Source organism: Hippocampus zosterae, chromosome 9, assembly GCF_025434085.1.
Source record: "Hippocampus zosterae strain Florida chromosome 9, ASM2543408v3, whole genome shotgun sequence".
NCBI lineage: Eukaryota > Metazoa > Chordata > Actinopteri > Syngnathiformes > Syngnathidae > Hippocampus > Hippocampus zosterae.
In genome coordinates, this window is record NC_067459.1 from 2,136,495 (window position 1) to 2,163,862 (window position 27,368).

At 47.6% G+C, this 27,368-nt stretch overlaps 2 protein-coding genes across 5 annotated transcripts in view; one reads left to right on the forward strand and one right to left on the reverse strand.

Annotated features, from left to right (window-relative positions):
- si:ch73-267c23.10 (serine incorporator 3) overlaps positions 1 to 27,368 on the reverse strand; it is an 84,258-nt gene that overhangs the window by 39,305 nt on the left and 17,585 nt on the right. For 2 of the 4 annotated variants that reach the window (XM_052075178.1, XM_052075182.1), the window contains exons 2-7: positions 11,805 to 11,924; positions 11,190 to 11,383; positions 6,289 to 6,368; positions 6,059 to 6,196; positions 5,799 to 5,968; positions 4,546 to 4,636 (exon numbers count right to left, since the gene is read on the reverse strand). In XM_052075178.1, coding sequence (XP_051931138.1) covers positions 4,546 to 4,636; positions 5,799 to 5,968; positions 6,059 to 6,196; positions 6,289 to 6,368; positions 11,190 to 11,383; positions 11,805 to 11,924 — 793 coding nt within the window. The remainder of the gene's footprint in view (positions 1 to 4,545; positions 4,637 to 5,798; positions 5,969 to 6,058; positions 6,197 to 6,288; positions 6,369 to 11,189; positions 11,384 to 11,804; positions 11,925 to 27,368) is intronic. The other 2 variants (XM_052075179.1, XM_052075180.1) reach the window with 2 other exon arrangements.
- On the forward strand, positions 97 to 26,656 carry LOC127607143 (uncharacterized). The gene is made up of 2 exons (XM_052075269.1): positions 97 to 645; positions 24,650 to 26,656. The coding sequence occupies exons 1-2, from the start codon at positions 380 to 382 to the stop codon at positions 25,236 to 25,238; spliced, it is 855 nt and encodes a 284-aa protein (XP_051931229.1). The 5' UTR covers positions 97 to 379; the 3' UTR covers positions 25,239 to 26,656.

Consider the following 27,368-nt stretch of genomic DNA (forward strand, 5'->3'; position numbering starts at 1 on the left):
TTGGTAACTATATTTAAATATTTTTTGTTGTTGTTGATGGACAGTGATATTGTGTGAGAGATTATGTGTGAATAACTACTCCCAGTGAAAAATGGAAAATTGAAATTGTTATTTCAGTAAATATTTGCATTTTGCACGTAGAAAACTGATTCATGATTCCATGTTGATGAGAACATTAAAACAGGGAAAAAAATAGGACAAAAAAATATAAAAGGAAATTCAGAAACGATAAAAAATGCGTGAGTAATCACGATTAATTTTTTAGTTCATTTGAGTTAATTATGACGGTTGCGTTTTTAATTTATATGTAGAAATAAATATATGTAGTGTATTATATATATTTCTCAAGCTCTCATTCGGGCTTGAGAAATGTAGTCGGATGGTGACTAAGAGAGGAAAGGTAGTCCGCACTGAAGGGGTCTCACTCCCTGAAGGAACAATAGCAGACATTGAGGACAGCTACAAGTACCTCGGTATATCACAAGCCAATGGCAACCTCGAACTGGCAACAAGGAAAGCAGCTACGGGCAAATACCTCCAGCGAGTGAGGCAAGTCCTAAGAAGCCAGCTCAATGGCAAGAATAAGACCCGGGCAATAAACAGCTATGCCCTGCCAGTGATCAGATACCCTGCAGGAATAATAAGGTGGCCAAAGGTAGAGATTCAGACCACGGACGTTCAGACCCGAAAGCTCCTAACCATGCATGGAGGGTTCCATCCCAAATCCAGCACCCTGAGACTGTACGCAAGCCGAAAGGAAGGAGGGACTAGTGAGTGTAAGAGCCACTGTCCAGGATGAAACATCCAAGCTCCATGAATATATCAAGGAGAAGGCTAGAATGGAAGACTTAGAGAATGTCTCAGACAATGGGGAACAGAGGATGAGGCGCTGGAAGAGGGACCATCATGGGAGGACAAGTTCCTACACGGGATGTACCACCGGACCATAACTGAAGTGGCCGATATCAAGAAGTCCTATCAGTGGCTAGAGAGGGCTGGCCTGAAGGACAGCACAGAGGCACTCATCCTGGCTGCTCAGGAGCAGGCCTTCAGCACCAGAGCCATCGAGGCCCAGATATACCACACCAGACAAGACCCAAGGTGTAGGTTGTGCAAAGAGACACCTGTGACGATCCAACACATAACTGCAGGGTGTAAGATGCTGGCAGGGAAAGCCTACATGGAACGCCATAACCAGGTGGCTGGCATTGTATACCGAAACATCTGTGCAGAGTATGGACTGGAAACCCCAAGGTCAAAATGGGAAACACCTCCGAAGGTGGTGGAGAATGACAGAGCGAAAATCCTGTGGGACAACCAGATATCGTGATCATAGATAAAGGGCAGAGGAAAGCCGTTGTAGTGGATGTAGCGGTCCCAAGTGATGGAAACATCAGAAAGAAGGAACACGAGAAACTCGAGAAATACCAAGGGCTCAGAGAGGAGCTGAAGAGAGCCTGGAAGGTAAAGGTGACAGACGTGCCTGTGGTGGTCAGAGCACTCGGGGCAGTGACCCCCAAACTGGATGAGTGGTTGCAACAGATCCCGGGAACAACATCGGACATCTCAGTCCAGAAATGTGCAGTGCTGGGAACAGCAAGGATACTGTGGAGAACCCTCAAGCTTCCTGGCCTCTGTTAGAGGACCCGAGCTGAATGAGGAACGGACACCACCTGAGGGGTGAGACGAGGATTTATTTACAGTCATACCTCGGTTTTCGACCATAATCTGTTCCAGAAGGCTGTTCGAAAACCAAAACCACGCTCTTTAAAAAAAAAAAATCTTTCTTGAACACGTCTGCTCACAATGGAACCCTCGTCTACCCGAGGAAGCGTCACTTCCTCGTGTAAGGAACGCGAGAGGAGTCAAGTGTCACATTCAAGTGCGCTCAGTTTGGTCGAAAACTGATTTTCAGTCGTCATCCGAGGCATTAGAAAAACTCGAAATTTTTGGTGAAAAAACGATTTGGTTGAGAACGGAGACGTTTGAAAACCAAGGTTTTACTGTATGCATGTACAGTAATCCCTCGTTTAACGCAGGGGTTACGTTCCAAAAAGAAGTGAAACCCGTGAAGTAGGATTTATTTTAAAAAAAAGCAAAAAAATGTGAGAAGAACGAAATTTCAAATGTGCTGGATGTTTCACAATATTTTTTTTGACAATAAAGTTGTACTTGGTACTTGATAGCCAGCTTTTTTTTCAGTTATTATACAGTACTGAACTATGTATACAATGCAGAGGCGATTGCTCTAAGACTGCAAGGGAAGCTCAGCTTCCCCTAAAATGTCAAAAAGTAAGTGATCAAATATGTGTGGACGTACAATTGTGTGCACGTCATTGACTAAATATGCGGTCCAACGCGCTCAACTTTTGTTCCGAATCAGCTTCTTTTTACGACACGACTCTCTTCCCATTCATTCTCGCAGCTTCACTGTGCTTTACTGTGTGGACGCCGAGCGTCTCCAGCGTGGACGCTGGGCGTCTCGAGAGTTCAGAGCCCGTTCTCCCAATGCATTGAAACGACTCTATAAATGCTGGTTTTGTCCCGCCCATTGGACGCTCAGCGTCTCTGGGAGTCTATGGACAGTGGGCATTTATAGGTTGGCCAGGAAGCTCAGCTTTTCTGCATGATGATTGGATGATCTGTCTGAGGCTGAATCTCTTTTTGATTGACAGCAAAATGAGCCAATGATCTTATGGTGAAGGCATCCTTTTCCTTTTCCTTTTTTTGAAAACGAACAGAGTATAATTCACATATAAATAAACGGACACATTTTATGATGTAGTCTGAAAATGAGCTTGTCCTCCTTGACAGGCCAGCATCCGCCACTGATACAATGAAACTGAAGTTATCACTTATATATGTTATATGTTTAGCTTAAAACTTTGTATCATAGACAGGTCGACTTTGACTATTAGGTCTCTGTTCTGAACATCCGCTACTTAAAACAAAGAATGTAGTGTGAAGTTAGGGTCCTCTTTCCCCTTGAGTGATTAACAGCCCCCAAGTGCCTTCTTTTGCGTCCCCCACCTCGGGAGAGTTCCTGAGGGCTGTCAACTCGTCTCGGGACTCGGGACTCGGGTCAACTCGTCTCGGGAGGAACTCGTCTCGAAAATTTGTGCACAGCAGAAATGGTCTGTGTCACGTTACGCACGAAGCAGGGAAAAGGAACGGCTTCGTACGTAACGGAGAAAGTGAAAGTGAACGGATCCCCGAAAATAGCAGGCACCGACAAGGACTCTGTCAAAACAATAGTATTTATTATAAACAAAAATCCCGCCTAATAAATAACAGAAAACGCTGGGCAAAACGAGCACCAGGAAATAAAGAACGCGACAACAGAAAACGCTTGCAAAAAACGGCAAGGAACGTATGTTAATACAAGTGCTAGTTCACGCACGAATATATAAAGATCCCCTTGGGACGATGAAAATGTAACTACGCGAATGGTATCGAACAATGATTTTAGTGTTATGGGCAACAGCAGTGGCACGGCATGTAAATACTCTGGCAATGGGTCAAACGGAGCGCCTAGATATAGCAGGTGTAATCAGTGGGAAATAAGCAGCAGGTGTGTAGCCGGCAGAAGGGAATGCGTGCCACCTGCTGCCGAATACGGAACATGACAGTCTGTACTTTGTCAAAATGCCAAGATCGAACTTTGCTTGACTTACTTTGTCTCCGATTTTTACATAAGGGGAAGGACTGCCTGCCCCTAATTAATATAATTAACATACTATGCCTATGTATACGTGTGGCTGTAGTTGCTCGGGGCTTCCTGATGAAATCTGAGACTCACAGGAGCCCGAATCGATTTGTGTTGTTTCACACTTGTGCCCTGAACGTTCAGTAAAACATCTTGCAAGAACTTCTCCATTTACAGCCTCTGATTTTCGCACATCAACTCAGCCCGAATCAAACAAACACGCGGAGGCCCTGGGGAAGTGGAGAACGGTGAAAGGATCCCGACGTGTCCACAACAACACGCTTCCCCCTGCTTGATCCCCTCCAACAAAACCAAAAACCAAAAATTTGCAAAGGTAAATTTGGCAAGCTGTACAAAGACGAGGTGTGGAGACTGTTCACGTCGGTCAGTGCCTTAGCCAATCAGGATGCAGAACGCAATTCACTTTTAAAAAGCATTAAAAAAACTGCACAAAAAAAAAAATCTGTGAAACAGTGAAGCCGTGGAAAGTGAACCCGCGGTAAGAGCGAGGGATCACTGTATAAAAAAAAATTAAGGGGGGGAAAAAAGAAGCCAAAAAATGGACTGCAGCAAAAAGGGCACGTTTTTTCAACCAGGGCAAAAGCATAGATGCTGATGCACCACCAGAGGTCTTTGTGTGCATGTGTCTGCCAGACACCTACAGTGTTGTTCTTCTCATGCAGTGGTTTGGCGATTGTCAGTGAAGTTGTTCAGGGACTGAAGACACGAAAAGGCAAACACTCCCGTGCCAAATAGATTGATTTAAAAAAAAAAAACAACATCATTTACAACATAGCCGTAATTTAGGAATCTAACCTCTTGCCAGCAATCGTTCTTACCTGGCTCATTGCTCATGGCAGACCAGGTTAGAAATGTGGTGTAGAGGGTGATGATGGAGGATTGGAGCAGACCAGAGTAAGGCTGATACTCCTGGGAAAGCAAAAATTAAAAAAAAGAAAAGGGAAAAATTTAATTTTCATTTGCATATTAAACTGGTTTCTTGTGTGTAAAAATGAGGAATAACTGTATAATTCAATTTAACAGATGACTCAAATGACAAGCAATGTATGTAACAGTAAATTTCAATCAAACATATTTTACCCAAAATGATTTGTTTTTCCTCCATTTAGTAATCACCTTTTTCAGCAAGTTCAGGAATGAACCAAGACCATTTAAGTACATTTATGGGATTCCAAACGAGTTTCTGACATTTTAAGTTTGGCTGAAGAAAGGGGAAGGGCGCTTCCAAGCTATTTACCCCCCTTCTTCATTTCAGTGTTTTTGTGCATATTACACTTCAATGTTTTCAGATCACCAGACCACAACAACTTCCACAGGTTTCGTATTTTGGATTCAATAGGAATAATAGAGGGGGACTGCGGTCGACTGGTTAGCACGTCTGTCTCACAGTGCAGAGGTGCAGGGTTTCATTTCCGACTTTCTGTGTGGAGTTTGCATGTTCTCCCCGGGCCTGCGTGGGTTTTCAACAGGTACTCCGGTTTCCTCCCACATTCCAAAAACATGCGTGGCAGGTTAATGGAAGACTCTAAATTGTACCTAGGTGTGAGTGTGAGCGCGGATGGTTGTTCGTCTCTGTATGCCCTGCAATTGGCTGGCAACCGATTCAGGGTGTCCCCGCCTATTGCCCCAAGACAGCTGGGATAGGCTCCAGCACGCCCACAACCCTCGTGAGGATAAAGCGGATTGGAAAATGGATGGGAAATGGATCGACATATTACAGAATTTTCAAGCATGTACTTAACCATTCCAGGTCATATACCACACACATTAAATGTCATTTGGCCACCCCAAATTGTTATTATTATTGTTTTTTTCAGCCTATCTGAAGTGGATTTGCTGGTATGTGTCTTTGTCCTGCTACATAACCTAAGTGCACTTGACCTTGAGGGAACAAACTTTGCCGGCAGGGTTTTCTGGTGGATGGTTAATGGAAATCATTGTTCCATTAATCAAAGCAAGTCGTCCAGGTCTTGAAGTAGAATGGCAGCGACAAGAACATCACTACCATGCTATGCATAATGGCCCTGAAATTAGGCAGGGGCCAAATATTTTTTAACACCTATTTATGTACCTGTACTTTACGCAGCACAGAGATGAGAGATGCTCCAAAGCAAAGTAACACGTTGAAGCTAATGAAGAACTTGTTGATGGAGCAAGCATCAGGTTTAGTGTAGAAGATGTAGAACAGTACGATAGCAATGAATGATAGGAGGTAGTTCATGATTGTGACCAACACCAAAGCTGTAAAAGAGGGAAATAATCATTTAGGTATATGATAATTTTTTTCTTGGGAACATCAACATTTACACAGATGTCTCCAGAAACACTAACCTGCATACCAGACCATTGAGTTATTTTTCTCCATTTTGTCCATCCAGGACTCATTCCATGAGTGGGCAAAGTCAACCAGCAGGATGACTTGGATCAGAATGAAGAAAAATCCACCAGCAGAGCCCACAACAAAACAAGCTAAAACAACAAAGAAATATGAGACATCAAGTCTTTTAAAAAAGATATCTTTGGAAGTATTCATTTTTGTAATTGACAAATTACGGTCTTACCATACGTAAAGTTACCATCTGGGATGTAAAAGGAACCCGCTGTAACTAGCAACAGGCCAAGAATTTTAAAGAACCAAAATCTGCAGGAAAAAATGGCAATGGCAGATTTCACAACAGTATCAACATTGGCTACAACTTGTCTGGCAAAAATATTGTGAAAACATCTAATATATTATTGAATTAAAGCACCATTCACTCATTGGAGACTTGTGCCATGAAACGCATTAGAAACCTACATTTGCTAAAGAGGAAGACATTTCTTGGAATAAAATATGGAAAAATGCAAAGCAGCCATTCCATTCTAAGCAAAAAAAGTCATGTACCGTATTTTCACGACTATAAGGTGCCATTAAAAGTCTTAAATTTTCTCCAAAATGGACAGGACGCCTTATGATGCGGAGCGTCTTGTGTGTGCGCTGAGTTCCAAAACCTGACTGACAGCCGACACGCTGTTTATGTAGAGAAAAGGCGGAAGTGACTGTGGACAGGCATGCGGCAAAGAAGTCGGCCAATCAGTGAAGGGTGGGCTTGTATATATACAGATATATGGAGAGAGAGAAAAGGCAGACATGAGAGGGGACAGGCATGCGGCGAAGAAGTCCGCCAGTGAGTGAAGGGTGGGCGTGTAAGTGGACGCTAAAGGGACGCCCCAAGCAGGTACCAACACCTGTATAGAGTGTGGCTATGTGCATTGTTGCAAAACAACTTTGGTTTTGGTTTCTAAGAACCCCCGAAAATAAATTCTACAAAGAGACACGCCTACGAAGCTCAGTTCGAACTTCAAGCCATCGGTTATGCTTTTGGCATGCGTGCCCATCTCACAGCAGCGGTGAAAAACCAAGACAAGCAAATGAACTCTGAGGTTGCAGTTATTCCCGGAGGCTTGACTAAAGAACTCCAACCTGTCACGTTCGGGCAAGCCGAAATAAAGTTTGGATCCCAGAAGTGCAGACACCAAACAAGGTCTCTGTAGCAAAAAGGGTTTAATATACAAAATTCGCACCGACAAAGTAGTAACATAAAGTGCTGGTCAAAACAAGGACCAGAGGGCACAAAAACGAATAACAAAAAGCGCTTGCCCAAAAGGCAAGGGGGGAAAATAAGAGCCGCGAAGGCAAACAAAAAACAATGTAACAACTACACGCAAGCGAAAGCCAAATCACAAACTAAAAACCATACTTACGAAATACTTGGTACCGAGAGTTCAAAAAGCGAAACACGACGAGGTCTATAGCAAAAGCAGTCTATGAGCAAGGAAGCAGCAAGGCAAATGCAATACTCCAGCAACAGGTGCACAGCAACGGGGTCCTTAAATACAGAGTGTACTAATCATAGATTGGCAGCAGGTGTGCACAGACATCCGCTCATGCCACCTGCTGGCCAGACTGAAACATAACCGTGACACAACCGCTGGACATCAGCATCAACCGGGCGTTCAAAGTAAAGTCTCGACCGGGCGTTCAGAGTAAAGTTGCGAACGGCATGGGAACAATGGATGATCGATGGCAAACACAACTTTACAAAGAGTGAGAGGCAGCGCTGGGCGAGTTACGCCACAATTTGTGAATGGATTGTGGCTGCTTGGACAAACGTGTCAGCTTACACTGTTGTTAGACTTTTTGGCAAAGCCAGCATCATCTTTGTTGAGCCACATGGCAATGAGAGTGACTCTGACAACGAGAGGGAACACAGCGTTTTTGATGGATTACCGGTACTTGCACAATTGTTCAATTCTGATACAGAGGATGAGGACTTTGATGGATTTCTGGGTGATGATTGATCGAAAAATGTGAGTACATTGTACGATGGCTAAATAAAATACAACGGAACTCAGTTTTGCTTCCGTTGCCTTTTTAAAAACGTGTTTAGCTTGTATCTGTATGTCTTGGCATGCTACCGTATGCTTCAAGCTAACGTGTTTTTAGCGTGCGCGCATGCATGCCGTATGTTTAAGCTGTCGTATGTTTTACCACTTTAAACTGCGCCCAATAATACAGTGCGTTTTGTCTATGTGTAAAATACAGAAATAGCACCCATTCATGAGACTTTGCCCAACCATACGGTGCGCCGAATGGTCGTGAAAATACGGTACCGGTAATTAATTATTTTATCAACTAACTGTAACACAACCTCATTGTTGGGTAAGAATCAGCTTGATACAAATAATTTGATTAATGTAATGCTTTTTTGTACACTCAAAGACACTTTACAAAGTACAAACAACAATAAGAAGAGGCAGTACGATAATTACAGACAACAGAGTTGAAGAAACACTTGTATAAACAGGTGGGTTTTAAGGAGGGATTTGGAAGTTTTCTTAAAAGTCTGAATCTCCGATTGGTTGTGGGAATATGTTTCAAAGGTTTGGGGCAGTGCCAGCAAAGGCTCTGTCTCCCATACTAATGCTGATCAGGACGTGGATGCACAACAACATCTGTTCCACTTGTCTTGCAGATTGAAGAGGCTTAGCATGGGCCTCAGTATTCTGCATGTTTTTCACTGGGGCACAACTTAGGTGGAGGAAAAATTAAGTTGTTACAAAAGCTCAGAAGATCAGAAATTCTTTGGCCATCCGATGGATCAGAGGTCGAACGGGTCATCCAGTAACCGGAGGGTCCACTGTTGGATTCCCTTCTGTCTGATTCATGCGTCATCGTATCAGTGTGGCAAGACACTCACCCACCTTATGTCCAATGCCACTTACACTGGTCTACGGCTGGGTGTGAATGTTTGATGGTGGTCGCAAGTGCTCTCGGTGCACACAGGCAGCCGCACACCTGTCAGCCTGCCCCAGTGCAATTGTGGCTACTGCCACGAGAGTGTGAATGTTCAAGTGCATGAATAATGTATCAATTTTTAGCCCTCCGAGTGTGTTACAAAAGGCATCATAAATTAATTACTTTGGAATTTGGCACCATTTTACAGAGGTCATATTGTAACAAATGTGCAAGTACCCGATGTGGCCAGGGTTGGGAGGGCCCTTGATAGCTTCTCGCAGCTCTAGTTGTTTTTATTGTTCATTCTTAAGAAATGGCAGCTTGCGTACAGAATAAAGCCCGATATGCCGTAAACAGCACATTAAAAGGCTAAGAGCAACAACATGTACAACCCCTGGCATAAATTATGGAATCACCAGTCTCAAGAGGATCTTCATTCAGCTGTTTGAGTTGAGAAAAAAAGCAGACCGTAGACATGACACCAAACTATAGTCATTTCAAATGTCAACATTCTAGCTTTAAAAAAATGCCAAAATTAAATCAAGAAAAAAATGTTATGGTAGTCAGTAACAGTGACATTTTTAGACCAAACGCAGGGAAAAAAAATATGTCATCACTCGATTCTGAAGGAAAAATAAAATCCTTTCAAATTTCAATTCCCAAAACACCTGCATCGGATTGAATCTGTCAATTAGTCTGCAGTTAAACAAGAGAGATCATATCTTGGAGAGCTGTTGCACCAAGTGGACTGACATGAGTCAAGGCTCATTCATGAGAGATGTCATTGAAACAAAGAAAATTACCAAACTTCCTGAAGGGAAAATATCATGCCCTGCGGCAAAATATGTTGTTTGTTCACAGTCAGTGGTGTCTAGAATCTGGAGCAAGTGCAAACAATTAGGGAAGGTTTTTAAAGGCAAGCATACTGGGAGATGAAGGAAGACATCAAAGCATCAAGACTGAAAACTAACTGCATCGCAAACAAGAAGCATCATGAAAACCTCAACAGAAAAAAAAGGGCTAAGGAAAAGCAATCGTGAATTGTGGATGACTGGATGAAAGTAATTGATTGACAAATCATGAATCTGTATTGGACAAAGTGATGATATTGGAACCTTTGTTTGGTGCCGTTGCAATGAGATTGAAGAAGACAACTGCCTGAAGAAAACATGCAAATTTCCAGTCATTGATGATTATGGAGCTGCACGTCAGGTAAAGGCATTGGGGAGATGGCTGTTTATATCTTTAAAGCCCAAAAGTTTCCATTTGTTAAGTTTTGTGTTGTAATGGTGATCTGCTTTTTTTCTACAAATTCAAACAGCTGAATGAACATCCTCAGACTGTGATTTCATAATTTTTGCCAGGGCTAGGACTCTCACTCTTTAATAGGTGTATTAATCCCTAGGAAAACTAAGGAGTTGGTTGTGGATTTCTGCAGGAAACAGTCCTCACCAGTACCGATGAACATCCAGGGTATGGACATAGAGAGGGTGACCTCCTACAAGTACCTTGGTGTTCTTCTGAACAACAAACTGGACTGGTCTACAAACACGGACACCCTGATTAGGAAAGGACAGAGTCCGACTCTTCCTACTCAGGAAACTGAGATCTTCTGGGGTTCAGGGGTCGCTCCTTAAGACTTTCTATAACTCGGTGGTGGCCTCGGCCATCCATTATGACATTGTCTGCAGCATCTCAGCCCGGGACAGAAAGAGACTGGAGCGACTGGTCAGGAAGGCCAGTTCTGTCCTGGGTTGCTCCCTTGACACTCTGGAGGAAGTGGGCAACAGAAGGATGCTAACTAACCTAAAAGCTATGATGGCCAGTCCCTCCCACCCCCTCCAGTCCACCCTGACAGCACTTGGTAGCTCCTTCAGCCAGAGACTGTTACACCCGCGCTGCAAGAAGGAGAGATACCGACGCTCGTTCCTACCGACTGCTGTCAGGCTGCTGAATAAAAATAACAATAATAATAATAATAATAATAATAATTAAATGATGTGAAAGACAATTGTAAATAGGACTGCGATTCATCCATTTTGTGTTTACATTGCACTTAATTGAACGGTGTTTGTTGTTGTTTTTTTCTTCTTTCTTCTTTCTACCTACATTCTTGCTGCTGGAGGCTGTAAATTTCCCTAGTGTGGGACAAATAAAGGATATCTTATCTTAATGTGGACTCACCCATTGTGGATTGTAGCACGGGGGTCTCTGCTGCTCTTTACGTTAACCATAAGAATGGAAAACCAAATGAACCACATACTCATTCCAAAGCAAACACGGTAAACTGCCTTGTACCCAATTAAATTTTCACAGTTGAAATCAGCTTGTATGCCAGGTAGAGGTGAGCCGGCCCCATCTGCACAGAAGCCTGGTATCTAAACAAATGACAGGTAATAAACATTTAATTTTAGGAAGGAAAGGTAACATGAGGAAATGTAAAGCATTTGAAGCGTAGTTATTGGTACACCCGTATGGAATACACAGTGGCATTTTCGCCCCACAGAAAACATTTAACCCTTCCCTCCACATCGCATTTTTGGTCAAATATTTCCACACATGCCATACAATTGGCTGGCGACCGGTTCAGGATGTCCTCCGCCTACTGCCCGAAGATGGCTGGGATAGGCTCCAGCACCCCCGCAACCCTAGTGTGGATTAAGCGGTTCGGAAAATGGATAGTTGGATGGATATTTCCACACACATGTACAGTTATAGTAAGGATGGTAATGTTTTTTAATGACTTAATAACATGACAGAAATGTTTTTTGTTGGCTAACTGCTTTCACAAACTCATACCCGTCTAAGCAGCTTATCCGCCCCTGGTGACAGCATGATGCAGGAGACGATGGTCCCAAGCAGCAGGATCCAAGCGTACATCAGCCTGGTCACTGTGGAATTCCTACACAGACATTGCACCTAGGGGACATGTTGTACTGTCAGTGACCATGCATCCAAATAACCAGACAAAAGATCATTTTGATTAGGATGGAGGAAAATACTTTTAAATATAGTAAATATCATCGACATCATGGATGGAACATAGTTCTAAAAATGTACATTATTCCAAGAATGGAGTCACACATGAGTTTGAGCATACATACAAGCATCAAGTTAGCGTCCGGATAATAAAGGTTCTTGAAGCAGTAAAGTGTTTCCGCCAGTTGTGTTGAAAATGTCAGAAAATACAGTTTGGCGCTACATCCGTAATGCAAATTAAATGTCTACTTCAGCAAAGCAAAAGACATTTTTCAACAACACCCAGAAATGCCTTCTTTGGGGTGGCACTCATCTAAGATGAACTGATGCAAAGTGGAACTGTTCTGTAGTCGAACCCAGCAGAGATGCTGTCAATGAGACTGAACGGTCTGTCCGTCAGTTCCATGTCGTCCGTCCCTGGGATGGAATGGTGGGTATGTTTGTGAACAGACACAGGAGAGAGGTGAGTTTTTTTCTAAAAAGGAGGGATGAAGCAAGGATAGAAGTGGTTTTTCGTCCGTCTCCGTATTTTCCCTAACTGGGACAAATACTAACGGACGCCCGTTTCACTAACGACTGATAGAAACACACCCAGCCGGCGTGTGTAATCCAAGCGTTGTGACGCGCCGCTCGTGTGTGTTCACTGTTTGTATGCAGGAGAGTGACTTCACTTTGCTTCAACCAGAAAAGAGGAGGAGCACTTGGCTTCTGTCCCAAAAACTTTACATGTCGCCAGGAAGTCTGGTGACCGACGATGGTTGTGTTGGCAGCAAAATGCTATCTTGATGTCACGTTGTGCCCGAAGCGATAAAATGATCGCTTCGTGCACAACAAGATAATGAGGTGGATCCCCGAAATAGCAGACAAAGAAAAGATGAGAACAAATGAGTTTTAATACAAAACACAAAATACCCGTCCGGGAGCAACAAACAGAAAACGCTGGTCAAAATCAGGACCAGGAATAAAAGGAAGTAAACAGAAAACGCTTGCGAGAAAATGGCAAGGAATATAGTTGGCAACAATAGGAATTAATAAGAGTAGATTTAACGACGCGCAATCACAGCCACAAGGCTACACGGCAACGAATAGATTAGGACAGTAATCGAGAGAATTGGCACGGCGTGGAATACTCCGGCAGTAAGTCAACTGCCCGAGCACAAAGATAAAGCCTGTGTAATCAGTCCCTAATGGGTGACAGGTGTGTCGGCGGAAGGCAGGAAAAGCCTGCCCCCTGCTGGCAAACACGGGACGTGACAGTACCCCCCCCCTCAACGGACGCCTCCCGGCGGCCTACCCGGCTTGGTCGGATGAGCTGCGTGGAAGTCGCGCAGAAGGGACGGATCAAGGATCCAGGAGCGGGGCACCCATTGCCGATCCTCAGGCCCGTAGCCCTCCCAGTCGACCAGATACTGGAACCCCTTACCCCTGCGCCGAGAGTCCAGGATGGCACGAACCGTGTACACCGGGTCACCGTCGACGACCCGCGGAGGGGGGGGCGGAGTGGGAGGCGGAGCCAAGGGACTGGAAACCACTGGTTTGAGCAGGGAAACGTGGAACACGGGGTGAACCTTCATGGCGGGCGGCAGCCGGAGCCTGACCGTGACGGGGCTGACGATGGACTCGACCACGAACGGTCCAGTGAATCGGGGCCCCAGTTTCGCGGACGTGCCGGCCAGGCGGAGATCCCTCGTAGCCAGCCACACCTCCTGCCCCACCACGTAAGTAGGTGCCGGGCGCCGACGACGGTCCGCGATCTGCTGGTTCCGGGTCGCCGTGCGGGCCAATGCAGCTCGGGCCTCTTTCCATACGCGGTGGGCTCGCTTGAGGTGATGCTGCACAGACGGGACCTCCACCTGTCCTTCCTGGGACGGGAACAGCGGCGGTTGATACCCGTAGGCCGACATGAAGGGGGACCTACCAGTGGCTGAAGAGACGAGGGTGTTGTGTGCGTACTCCACCCACGGTAGGTGGTCGACCCAGGAGGAGGGACTGCGCAGGCATACACAGCGGAGGGCCGCCCCCAGATCCTGGTTGGCACGCTCGGCTTGTCCGTTGGACTGGGGGTGGTATCCCGAGGTCAGACTGACCGTGGCCCCGAGGGATCGGCAGAACCGCTTCCATACGCGGGACACGAACTGGGGCCCCCGGTCCGAGACGATGTCCATCGGGATCCCATGGAGACGGAAGACGTGTTGGACTAGGAGGTCGGCGGTCTCCAGTGCAGACGGCAACTTAGACAGCGGAACAAAATGAGCCGCCCTAGAGAACCGGTCCACGATGGTGAGGAGGACCGACCGCCCACGGGATGGAGGAAGGCCCGTGACGAAATCCAGGGCGATGTGTGACCAAGGTCGAGGAGGGATGGGCAATGGCTGGAGCAGTCCTGCCGGAGGCCTATGTGAGACCTTGCCGCAGGCGCAGGCGGAGCAGGCATTGATATAGTCCACCACATCCCTCCGAAGCTCCGGCCACCAGAACCGCTGGGTGACGAGATGCACAGTCCGGTTCACCCCAGGATGGCAGGCCACCTTGGACCCGTGCCCCCACTGCAACACCTCCGAGCGCAGAGGTGGGGGTACAAACAACCTCCCTGTGGGGCATCCAGCCGGGACCTGGACACCATCCAGGGCTTCCTGGATCTTCTGTTCGATCACCCACCTCAACGCCCCCACGATGCACCGGGTCGGGAGGATGGTCTCTGGTGACCGGTCCCTCTCCACGGGGTCGTGGAGACGGGAAAGGGCATCGGGCTTGGTGTTCTTAGAGCCAGGAGAGTATGTGAGGATGAAGTTAAACCGGGTTAAGAATAGTGCCCACCGGGCCTGACGGGGGTTGAGTCTTTTAGCGGAGCGGAGATATTCCAGGTTCTTGTGGTCGGTGTAGACCGTGAACGGTTCCTTAGTCCCCTCGAGCCAGTGGCGCCATTCCTGTAGGGCGACGATTACAGCTAGCAGTTCACGATTGCCCACGTCGTAGTTGGACTCTGCTGTACTGAGTCGACGAGAGAAAAAGGCGCAGGGGTGCAATTTTTGGTCGACCGGGGAACGCTGGGACAGAACAGCCCCGACCCCTGAATCCGAGGCGTCCACCTCTACGACGAACGGGAAGTCCGGGTTAGGATGGTGCAATACCGGGGGATTTGTGAATGCGGCCTTTAAGCTAGAAAATGCCGACCCCGCAGCCGAATCCCATTTGAATGGGACTTTTGTGGACGTCAGACGGGTCAACGGAAGTACCTTTTGGCTGTAGCCGCGAATAAAACGACGGTAGAAGTTAGCGAACCCCAAGAAGCGTTGCAACTCCTTCCGGTTAGTCGGTGTTGGCCAGTTCGTCACCGCCTCCGTCTTGGTGGGGTCTGCTCTCAGCTTGCCCTGCTCAATAATAAACCCCAGAAAGGAGATGACAGGTACATGGAATTCACACTTCTCTGCCTTGACGAAGAGCCTGTTCTCTAATAAACGCTGCAATACCAGTCTGACGTGTCGCTTGTGTTCTTGAATTGATTGGGAAAAAATTAAAATATCGTCGAGATAGACGAAACAGAAAATGTTCAGCATGTCTCTCAACACGTCGTTGATGAGATTCTGAAAAACGGCGGGAGCATTTGTCAGCCCGAAGGGCATAACCAGATATTCAAAATGGCCGAGCGGGGTCTTAAAAGCAGTCTTCCACTCGTCACCTTTCCGGATGCGAACCAGGTGGTAGGCACTGCGTAAATCTAATTTTGAAAAGATTGTGGCTGACTGTAAAGGGGCGAAGGCGGAGTCTAGCAACGGTAGCGGATACTTATTTTTTACCGTGATGTCGTTCAGACCTCGATAGTCCACACACGGTCGCAGGGATTTGTCCTTCTTTTCAACAAAGAAAAACCCCGCACCTAACGGCGATCGCGATGGTCTAATTAGACCTGCAGCGAGCGAGCTGTTGATGTATTCCGTGAGTGCCTCGCGCTCGGGTTTAGACACCTGATACAGCCGTGAGGTTGGCAACGGAGCGCCCGCCTGCAGGTCTATGGCGCAATCGTAAGGTCGGTGCGGGGGCAAGGAGCGTGCGCGATCCTCGCTGAACACTTGTCGCAAGTCATGATAGCAGTCTGGCACTCCGTCAAGGCAGATAGTTTCGGGGATGTCGTCACCGGCACGTTTGTGCTGCCCTACGGCTGATCCTAGACAACGTTCATAACAGTTCCGGATCCAACTCTCTATTGCCGGACGCTCCCAGGAAATTACGGGGTTGTGAGTCCTGAGCCAGGGCAAGCCGAGAATAACCGGAGCGTTACGAGACTGCATTAAATAGAACCGTAGATGCTCAACATGGTTACCGGATAATTTTAGTTTTAGTGGTTCTGTTCTTTGCGTCACGACCCCCAGGAGGCGTCCATCGAGATCACAAACCCGCTTTTTATCGGCCAACTTCTCGACATAACAGCCCAGGTCAGCGGCGAAGTCGGTATCCATAAAACAACCATCAGCCCCCGAGTCTATCAGAGCCCGAACCCGCCGCGACCGGGACCCCTCAAATATCTCGTCCTCGAGTTCCAGTCTCCCGGTGTGTCCCGGCCGGGAGTCAGTTCGCCGAGGCGTGGGGGACTCTGCGCGGAGTCGGGACTCACAGTTTTGGGAGGGCGAGGATGGGGAATGTTCCGGTCGGCTGGGAGCAGCATGAAGTCCTCGTTGACAGCTGTCAGACCGAGCCCGATCGTTGAATCGGCGCCGTCTCTGCTCCGGTCCAACGTTTTCGCCACCCAGCTGCATCGGCTCCTCCCCGCAGTACGTGGCACACCGGGACGGAGAACGATCACCTCCCCGCTCCCGGTTTCTCTCTCTCAGGCGGTTGTCCAATCGCAGGGAGAGCTCGATTAACTCCTCCAGGTTGGAGCTGTGGTCGCGAGTCGCCAGCTCATCCTTGAGCTCGGTGTTTAATCCACGACGAAACAGTCCGCACAGCGCCCGGTCACCGTAGCCACTCTGGGCGGCCAGAATCTGTAACTCGATGGAGTAGTCCGCCACCGATCGCCTCCCCTGGTGGAGTTCAAGTAGCCGGCCCTCAGCCTCTCTGCCCCGCACGGGATGGTGGAACACCCGGCGAAACGCCGCCACGAAGCCGTGGAATGAAGACCGGAGGCTCGGCTTCGCGTCGCTTGTCGCCATCGCCCATGACGCCGCCGGACCAGTCAACAGGCTCATAATATATGCCACTTTCGCGGCGTCAGTAGTATAGAGGGAAGGTTGCTGGTCGAAAACGAGCGAGCACTGGTGGAGGAAGTACCCACACTGCCCGTGCTCACCCCCGTAGCGTGGGGGGTGTGGAAGCGACGGCTCCCTCATCATAGTAGGAAATGATGCGGATGCCTTAGTGGTGGCAGGACGAACTACGTGGAAAGGTATTCTCCGTTTCTCCACCCGTACAAGACGGGGTTCGAAATCATCGAACCTGTGAGCCAGCATGGAAACCGCGCGGCTGATTTCCGCAATGGCTTGGGCCTGCTGACTCAACTGTTGCTCACGGCAGGACAGAGCGGAAAAAATTTTTTCTAAGTCTGCGGGATCCATGGTGGCCGGAGTATTCTGTCACGTTGTGCCCGAAGCGATAAAATGATCGCTTCGTGCACAACAAGATAATGAGGTGGATCCCCGAAATAGCAGACAAAGAAAATATGGTCCGAGAACAAATGAGTTTTAATACAAAACACAAAATACCCGTCCGGGAGCAACAAACAGAAAACGCTGGTCAAAATCAGGACCAGGAATAAAAGGAAGTAAACAGAAAACGCTTGCGAGAAAATGGCAAGGAATATAGTTGGCAACAATAGGAATTAATAAGAGTAGATTTAACGACGCGCAATCACAGCCACAAGGCTACACGGCAACGAATAGATTAGGACAGTAATCGAGAGAATTGGCACGGCGTGGCAGTAAGTCAACTGCCCGAGCACAAAGATAAAGCCTGTGTAATCAGTCCCTAATGGGTGACAGGTGTGTCGGCGGAAGGCAGGAAAAGCCTGCCCCCTGCTGGCAAACACGGGACGTGACACTTGACAGTTGAACAGGTGTAAAGAATTCAATCCAGCCCGTTAAGAGTGAGTGAGTGAGTGTGTGTGTGTGTGTGTGTGTGTGTGTGTGTGTGTGTGTGTGTGTGTTTTACTTTATTTGGCTGCGTCTGCTGACTCATTCATGTATTTGTTTTTGTAACATTGACTGCACGTTTTTTTTTTTTTTTTATGATGGTGCCCCCTGAGTGGCTGCCTCTCCAGCTGCGCATATCCCTGTTTGAGTTTCTTTTCATCCTTTTACTTTATTTATTTCTTCTTCCCATTTTGTTTTGTGTGGTTTTGTACCCCAAACCTACGGGGGCAGAGGGGCAGCTTCATTTCTGCTCATCTCCTTTATTTGCTTTTATCTTTTTACATATCCTGTGAACGGAGATCCTGATAGCACACACAACTCCATTGTTTACAGTAAGGAACAGCTGTTAGCATGGCGGGCTAACAGCGGGCGACTGGCCGGTGACAAACCGGATATCCCACGCGAGTTGAAGAGGAGGAGACGAGGGTGTCGAGCCGGGAAGGACCGCCGCACAAGGAGAAGGTACAGACATGTCCTCACATCCGTCATCATGGGTAATGTAAGATCGCTCCCTCACAAGATGGATGAGCTGGCGGCACTTACGCAGCATCAAAGGGAGTACCGTGAGGCTAGCCTAATGCTACTCGCGGAGTCGTGGCTAACGGCGATCACTCCGGACACACATGCCGAGTTGGAAGGCTTCCAACTCATACGTGCGGAGAGGAATGAATGGAGTGGAAAGAGAAAAGGTGGGGGACTGGCTGTTTTTGTGAACGACAAATGGTGCAATCCGGGGCATATCACGATAAAAGACAAACTCTGCAGCCGGGACATTGAGCTGCTAGCCATTAACCTCAGGCCCCATTATCTACCGAGGGAATTCTCACACGTAATAGCTGTGACGTCGGCTAATGGTGGTGCAGCGTGTGATGCCCTGATGACTGTCGTGAACAGTCTCCTGAAGGAGAAGAAGAGAGCTTTTATGTCTAGAAACAGAGAGGAGCTGAAGGCCGTGCAGATTCGGCTGAGAAGAAAGATCAGAGATGGGGAAGAAGACATACAGGATGAAATTACAGGCCAGCAATGTCACTGGTGTCTGGAGGGGCCTGAAAATCATCTCAGGCCATGACAGCCCAAAGACATTGACTGAGGAGGACAAGGACTGGGCAGATGGACTCAACCGTTTTTACAACCGTTTCGACCAGTCGCCTGTCCCTTCCCCCAACCACCAACTGCAACCACTCTCACTGAGGACTTCTTTTCCTCCCCCTCCTCTTTCGACCAGATTTCAACAACCCAGTCTGTCACCTGGTTCCTGCCTGTACGTCACAACAGAGCAGGTGAGGAACCAAATGAGGAAGATGAATGTGAAGAAGGCAGCAGGTCCAGACAAGATCAGTTCCCGGCTCCTCGGGACCTGTTCTGACCAGCTGTGTGACATTGTCCAGCACATGTTCAACCTGAGCCTGAAGCTGGGCAGAGCTCCACAGCTGTGGAAAACTTCGTCCCAGGGACCAAGACCCCACCCCCCCACCCCACCCCAGGAGCTGAACAGCTACAGACCGGTGACGCTGACGTCTCACCTGATGAAGACGCTGGAGAGACTCGTCCTCGACCACCTTCGACCGCTGGTGAGCTCGGCACTGGACCCGCTGCAGTTTGCCTATCAGCCTGGCATCGGCGTGATAGACGCAATTATCTACCTCCTCCACTCAGTGCTGTCACACTTGGAGAAAGCTGGGAGCACTGTGAGAATCATGTTCTTTGATTTCTCCAGTGCCTTCAATACCATCCAGCCCAAATTACTGGGAGGAAAACTGCAGAACGCCGGAGTGGACCACCATCTCACGGCATGGATCATAGACTACCTCACAAACCGGGCGCAGTACGTTAGGTTGCAGAGCTGTGAGTCAGACAGGCTTCTCTGCAGCACTGGAGCGCCACAGGGGACTGTTCTGGCTCCATTCCTGTTCATCCGCTACACCTCGGAGTTCAGACACGCCACTCCAAAATGCCACATTCAGAAGTTCTCCGATGACTCTGCGATTGTTGGCCTCATTACAGAGGGGGACGATCGGGTGTACAAGGGACTGACGAAGGACTTTGTGGACTGGTGCCAGCAGAATCTCCTCCAGATCAACCCTAGGAAAACTAAGGAGTTGGTTGTGAATTTCTGCAGGAAACAGTCCTCACCAGCACTGATGAACATCCAGGGTATGGACAAAGAGAGGGTGACCTCCTACAAGTACCTAGGTGTTCTTCTGAAAAACAAACTGGACTGGTCTACAAACACGGACACCCTGATTAGGAAAGGACAGAGCCCTCTTCCTACTCAGGAAACGGAGGTCTTTTGGGGTTCAGGGGTCGCTCCTTAAGACTTTCTAGAACTCGGTGGTGGCCTCGGCCATCCATTATGGCATTGTCTGCTGGTCAGGCAGCATCTCGGCCCGGGACAGAAAGAGACTGGAGCGACTGGTCAGGAAGGCCAGTTCTGTCCTGGGCTGCTCCCTTGACACTCTGGAGGAGGTGGGCAACAGAAGGATGCTAACTAAGCTAAAAGCTATGATGGACAGTCCGTCTCACCACCTCCAGCCCGCCCTGACAGCACTAGGTAGCTCCTTCAGCCAGAGACTGTTATACCCACGCTGCAAGAAGGAGAGATATCGACGCTCGTTCGTACCGACTGCTGTCAGGCTGCTGGATAAAAACAATCACAATAATAATAATAATAATAATTTAATGATGTGCAAAACAATTGTAAATAGCACTGCAATTTATCCATTTTGTATTTACATTGCACTTAATTGAACGGTATTTGTTTGTTTTTTCTTCTTTCTACCCACATTCTTGCTGCTGTAGGCTGTAAATTTCCCCAGTGTGGGACAAATAAAGGATATCTTATCTTCTCATTCATGTATGCATGTGACGTCTACGTACGTTTTAGACACCGACACGAGGCAGCCAAAAGTTTATTTCACCCTGCTCGGACGAAATGGGCAAAGTATAAAAAGTCACCCAATGATAGAGAAATCTATGAACAAAATTGTATTATGTTTAAAATTTCGGTTAATTTGGACATATCTGGACATACTCAACGCAGCGGTGTCGGACGTTTCTTGAGTAATCACGTCAAAGCAAGGGGGACGAACAGATGGAAGAAGGCTGAATTCAATCACAGAGTGGGAATAAACAAATTGGGAGCAAAGAGTAGTTGAATACCAAAAGACAGTTTGGGAACAGCTGACGCGCCCAGATGGACATTTGTCATCAGCAAAGTCTGTGACTTGTGTATTCGGGTAGATCAGATCACTACCGAGGGGCCGGACAGGGGGGCGCGCTATGCAAATCTCTGGGGCAGTGTCTTTCTTGTATTTTGCAATAAAAGTTCGAACCGGCGGAGAGGTAGCCGAGTGTGTATCATCGGAGCAACTAAACCGTTGTTCACTCTCAGAGATCCGCTACCGCCGATATTGAAGACAATTTTCCTGTGTGCCGAGTCATTTCTTTAACTTTGTCCGAGAAAATCTCTGACACCAAACCACAGGTATGGCATTCAAACACACCAGTGGATCACAGGTAGGCGTGGGTGGATTTATTTATTAAATACAACACCCACTCCCATGATCCGCTACTGTGTTGAGGGTTTTTTTTCAACGGCCGGCGACATCCTCCAGCCAGAGGACCGCCATGGTCAGTGCCAACTTTGACAAGCTGGTCTTCTGCAAGGGGAACATGTCCCTATTGCATTACCCCACGAACAGGGGGCAGTTTGAGGAGAAGCAGTAGGGGGGTGAATACACACAAAAAGGTTTTTTGGGGGGAGGGCGGTTGTGTGTGTAAAGTTGTTAAGGCTGTTCAAAATTGTTATTTGTTGTGTGCAAAAATGGTCCACACTGTTTTCACAAAAAACTGTTAGCCTATTGCACACTTTTTTCTTCTTTTTTTTTTACTGCCAGTATTAAAATAGTTCTGTTAGGGTGGTTCTGTTTGTGACCAACAGGTGGCACACCTGTTTGTCATTGTGTCATTCATTAGTGTTTGGTGAAAAGGATTCCTTGCCCGAGATGTCGGTGTTGGATCATTTTGTGTGTGTATGTGGGTGCGTGCGTGCATGTGTGTATGCGTGTGTGTGCATGCGCGTGTGTCAGAGATGAAAGTGGACTTTCCTGAAAATTCCTGCAAAAAAAAAAAATATATGGCTGCGTGGCCGCTCCTGACCTATTTAACTGTGTCATTGACCACCTTATGATCCGAGTCCGGGAGCAAGTCTCAGGCGTGTCGCTCGGCAACTTCCACCTGACCGACCTTGAATACCCTGATGACACCACCCTGTTCAGCAACTCCCTCCAACACCTCAGCAGTGCTCTCTCCATATACCAAACAGAAGCAGCAAAGCTGGGCCTCCAAGTAAGCTGGCAGAAAACCAAACTTATGTATATCGGTGACGGACCCAACCCCTCCCACCTCATCTTTGGCACAGACGAAGTGCAATTTGTCAATTCCATCATCTACCTGGGCTCCACTATTACCAGCAGCGGCGATCTCAAGCCAGAGATTGACCGCAGACGCGCCCTTGCGGCCGCGGCAATGCAGTCACTGTGGCGGCCCCTCTGGCGCCACCACTCAGTGTCCCAAAAGACCAAGATGCGCATTTATAACTCAGCAGTTCTTCCCATCCTGTTCATCCCATGCTGTCACAACTTGAGATTGATGAGGTACAACGCAGGTTCCATGGTGAAGGGCCCCAGGCTGCCAGATCAGAGGAGGAGGTCATACAAGAGATAGGGAGGCAAGCCACAATGAATGCAGATGATGAGATTGGGTGGCCAGCTGAGCGAGGCAGCAATTGACCTGAAAGCTAAGATCATGGCGAGAATGAAAGCTGGGCAACCTAGAAACCGATTACAACGGCTATGTGAAGTACCATCTGAAAGTCTCATAGAAAGTGTGAATGCAGCACTGAGGGCGATCCCTACCGTAACGATCACAGAAACCAATGAGCTGATATACGCTTCAGCATCAGTGATCCTGGAGACTCTGGGCTATAAGAGCAACCATGGAAGCCATGAGATACGTTACCCACCATGGAAAAGACGGTTGGAGGCTAAGATCAAGGCGGCCCGGAAAGATGTGAGTCAATTGACGGAGGCCCAGAGAGGTGTGATGAAAAGGCCAATACCCGAGAGGTACATCCAGATGACCATACCTGAAGCACTCGAAACTGCCAAACAAAGGCTCCAAGCCTTGTCCAGTCGCCTAAAGTGGTACACGAAAGAGAATGAGGCCAGACGAATAAACAGGCTGTTTGCAACACAACCTGCGAAAGTGTACGCTCAGTGGCAGGGTCCTAACAACAGAGCTGACCCACCAAGACTGGAAACTGAAAGGTACTGGAAAGGCATATGGGAGAAGGAGGTTGCACATAACAGGAGTATACAATGGCTGGTGACCCTGAGAGAGGAGCACAGCAACCTCCCTGAACAGAACCCAGTTACCATAACAGTGGCAGACATACAGGAAAGAGTCTCAGATATGAAGAACTGGACAGCACCAGGCCCGGACATGGTCCACACCTCCAGGCTAAAGAAACTCACAGCACTCCATGAGCGCCTAGCAGTACAAATGAACCAGCTGTTGAGGGATGGGACTCACCCGGAATGCCGAACCGAAGGGCAAACGATCCTGATCATGAAGGATCCCTCGAAGGGTGCAGCCCCATCCAACTATCGGCCAATAACCTGTCTCTCCACAACATGGAAGCTCATGTCAGGCATCATTGCGGCTAAGATAAGTGGACACATGGATCAATACATGAACGAAGCGCAGAAGGGCATTGGTAGAGATACCAGAGGAGCCAAACATCAGCTCCTGGTTGACAGAACAGTCGCACAAGACTGCAGGTCCTGACGTACCAACCTGTGCACAGCTTGGATTGATTACAAGAAAGCCTATGACTCGATGCCACATACATGGATCACTGAATGCTTGGAGTTGTATAAGGTGAACAGGACCCTAAGAGCCTTCGCTGCGAACTCGATGAGGATGTGGAAAACCACACTTGAAGCCAATGGCAAGCCACTTACCCAAGTGTTCATCAAATGTGGCATATACCAAGGTGATGCACTCTCCCCACTGCTGTTCTGTTTCGGACTGAACCCCCTAAGCCAAGTAATCACCAAGACAGGCTATGGATACCGCCTCAGAAATGGAGCTACAATCAGTCACCTCCTCTACATGGATGACATAAAGCTGTATGCTAAGAGCGAAAGGGACATAGATTTCCTGATCCACACAACCAGGATCTACAGCAGCGACATCGGGATGCCTTTCGGGCTTGAGAAATGTAGTCGGATGGTGACTAAGAGAGGAAAGGTAGTCCACACTGAAGGGGTCTCACTCCCTGAAGGAACAATAGCAGACATTGAGGACAGCTACAAGTACCTCGGTATACCGCAAGCCAATAGCAACCTCGAACTGGCAACAAGAAAAACTGCTACAGCCAAATACCTCCAGCAAGTGAGGCAAGTCCTAAGAAGCCAGCTCAATGGCAAGAATAAGACCTGGGCAATAAACAGCTATGCCCTGCCAGTGAATAATAAGGTGGCCAAAGGAAGAGATTCAGACCACGGACGTTAAGACCCGAAAGATCCTAACCATGCATGGAGGGTTCCATCCCAAATCCAGCACCTTGAGACTGTACACAAGCCGAAAGGAAGAAGGCCGGGGACTAGTGAGTGTGAGAGCCACTGTCCAAGATGAAACATCCAAGTTCCATAAATACATAAAGGAGAAGGCTCCAACGGATGACGTACTCAGAGAAAGTCTCAGACAATGGGGAACAGAAGATGAGGCGCTGGAAGAGGGACCATCATGGGAGGACAAGCCCCTACACGGGATGTACCACCTTACCATAACTGAAGTGGCTGATCTCAAGAAGTCCTATCAGTGGCTAGAGAGGGCTGGCCTGAAGGACAGCACAGAGGCACTCATCCTGGCTGCTCGGGAGCAGGCCTTGAGCACCAGAGCCATCGAGGCCCAGATATACCACACCAGACAAGACCCAAGGTGTAGGTTGTGCAAAGAGGCACCTGAGACGATCCAACACATAACTGCAGGGTGTAAGATGCTGGCAGGGAAAGCCTACATGGAACGCCATAACAGGTATGGCATAGTCTACCTTATGGCATAGTCTACCGAAACATCTGTGCGGAGTATGGACTGGAAACCCCAAGGTCAAAACGGGAAAGACCTCCGAAGGTGGTGGAGAATGACAGAGCGAAGATCCTGTGGGACTTCCAGATCCAGACTGACAAGATGGTAATGGCGAACCAACCAGATATCGTGATCATAGATAAAGGGCAGAGGAAATCCGTTGTAGTGGATGTAGCGGTCCCAAGTGATGGAAACATCAGGAAGAAGGAACATGAGAAACTCGAGAAATACCAAGGGCTAAGAGAGGAGCTGGAGAGAGCCTGGAAGGTAAAGGTGACAGTCGTGCCTGTGGTGGTCGGAGCACTCGGGGCAGTGACCCCCAAACTAGATGAGTGGTTGCAACAGATCCCGGGAACAACATCGGACATCTCAGTCCAGAAATGTGCAGTGCTGGGAACAGCAAGGATACTGCGCAGAACCCTCAAGCTTCCTGGCCTCTGGTAGAGGACCCGAGCTGAATGAGGGACGGACACCACCCGAGGGGTGAGATGAGGATTTTTTTTTTAAATATATATATACAGCTCTATATATGTTAGAGCTGTCAAACGATTAAAATATTTAATCTAATGAAAAACGCAACTGTCATAGTTAACTCAAATTCGCAAAAAATTAATCGTGATGACTCACGCATTTTTTATTGTTACTGATTTTCCTTTTATAATTTTTGTCCTATTTTTCTCCATTTTAATGCTCTCATCAACATGGAATCATGAATCAGTTTTCTACATGCAAAATGCAAATATTTACTGAAATAACAAGTTAGATTTTCAATTTTACATGAACATTTTTCACTTGGAGCAGTTATTCACATATAATCTCTCACACAATATTACTGTCCATCAACAACAGTGAAAAAAATATTTTGTCACACAACAGCTGCTTTAACAGTTCTTTTTAAGGAATCAAAACCGAGCAATATAACATTATAAAGTGCGCATCTAAGGGTAACTAGTACTCCGCCGATAGTGGATTTAAGCCATGGTTGCATAGTTCGTTTTTCTCAAGTTTGCTTTGAACACAGCAGTTAGGCTATGTTGATTCTGTTGGTCCTTCTTGCTCGGAAGTCTCTCTACGGTTTTGTGTAGATATCATTTCGGATGACTACACTTGGTTCGATGACAACACTGGCCACGTTTTATTTTCAGTGTGTTCGCTCGCTACCAATGCACCGCTAAACTCTGGAGTATGCCTCAGCGCACCATCGCTGTCAGACGAACACAGAGAAGCTCCACCCGCTTTATTTATATGGCCACGTAACTCTGTAACCAGAGATGAAAGTGGACTTTTCTGAAAATCCTCAATAAATAAACACACACAACACACACACACGCGCGCGCACACACCCCTGGCCGATCACGCATGAATCAGTTTACTCAAAGCACTATTCAAATACTCGATGACTACCGTATTTTCACGACTGTTAGGCGCCATTATAAGTCTTACATTTTCTGCAAAATGGACAGGACGCCTTATAATGCTGAGTGTATACTAAATGTACGCCCCTCGCAGGTACCAGTCGCCAATGAGTGAAGGGTGGGCATGTAAGAGGTCGCGAAAGGCACGCGTAAAATGGCGAAATAAAGTACAACCGAACTCAGTTTTGCTTCCGTTGACTTTTTAAAAATGTGTTTTTAGCGTGCGTGCATTATTATTCCTCGAGCCGGTACTTGGCCTCGAGGACCGGCTCAAGGACTGAGGGGCGGTACAGCTCGAGGACTGAGGGGCGGTCCTTGGTCCTCGGCGTTGGCCTCGGGAGTCAAGTCCTTGGCCTTGGCCTTGGCCTCGGATTGCCCGTCCTCGGACACAATGAGGGATTACAGCCTCAAATCCCTTGTATAAGGACCGCAAAAATCACGAAGGAATCTAATAAATTCCATCGAAGGACACCCATATTGATGGATTAACTCTGGTGCTTTAAGAGGGGCGGGTCTGCCACTAACAGGTAACAGTTAGCGCAATGTATAAAGAGCGGCATCACAGTTAGTTTCAATCACGGTTTGTTGCGCTCGCGATCTGCAGTTTAAATAGCGTGTAAAGCCTTTCTGTAACAGTGATGTCTTTTATTTAGTTATTTTTGCACAGTCGTCACGTTTGTGCGGTCACACTA

Bases quoted from the DNA above. Each gene is read 5' to 3' on its own strand.
- LOC127607143 (XM_052075269.1), top strand. From the start codon at position 380: ATGGTGACTAAGAGAGGAAAGGTAGTCCGCACTGAAGGGGTCTCACTC. The intron at 646-24,649 runs GTGGCCAAAGGT...GTGAATAATAAG, and splicing joins TACCCTGCAGGAATAATAAG to GTGGCCAAAGGAAGAGATTC.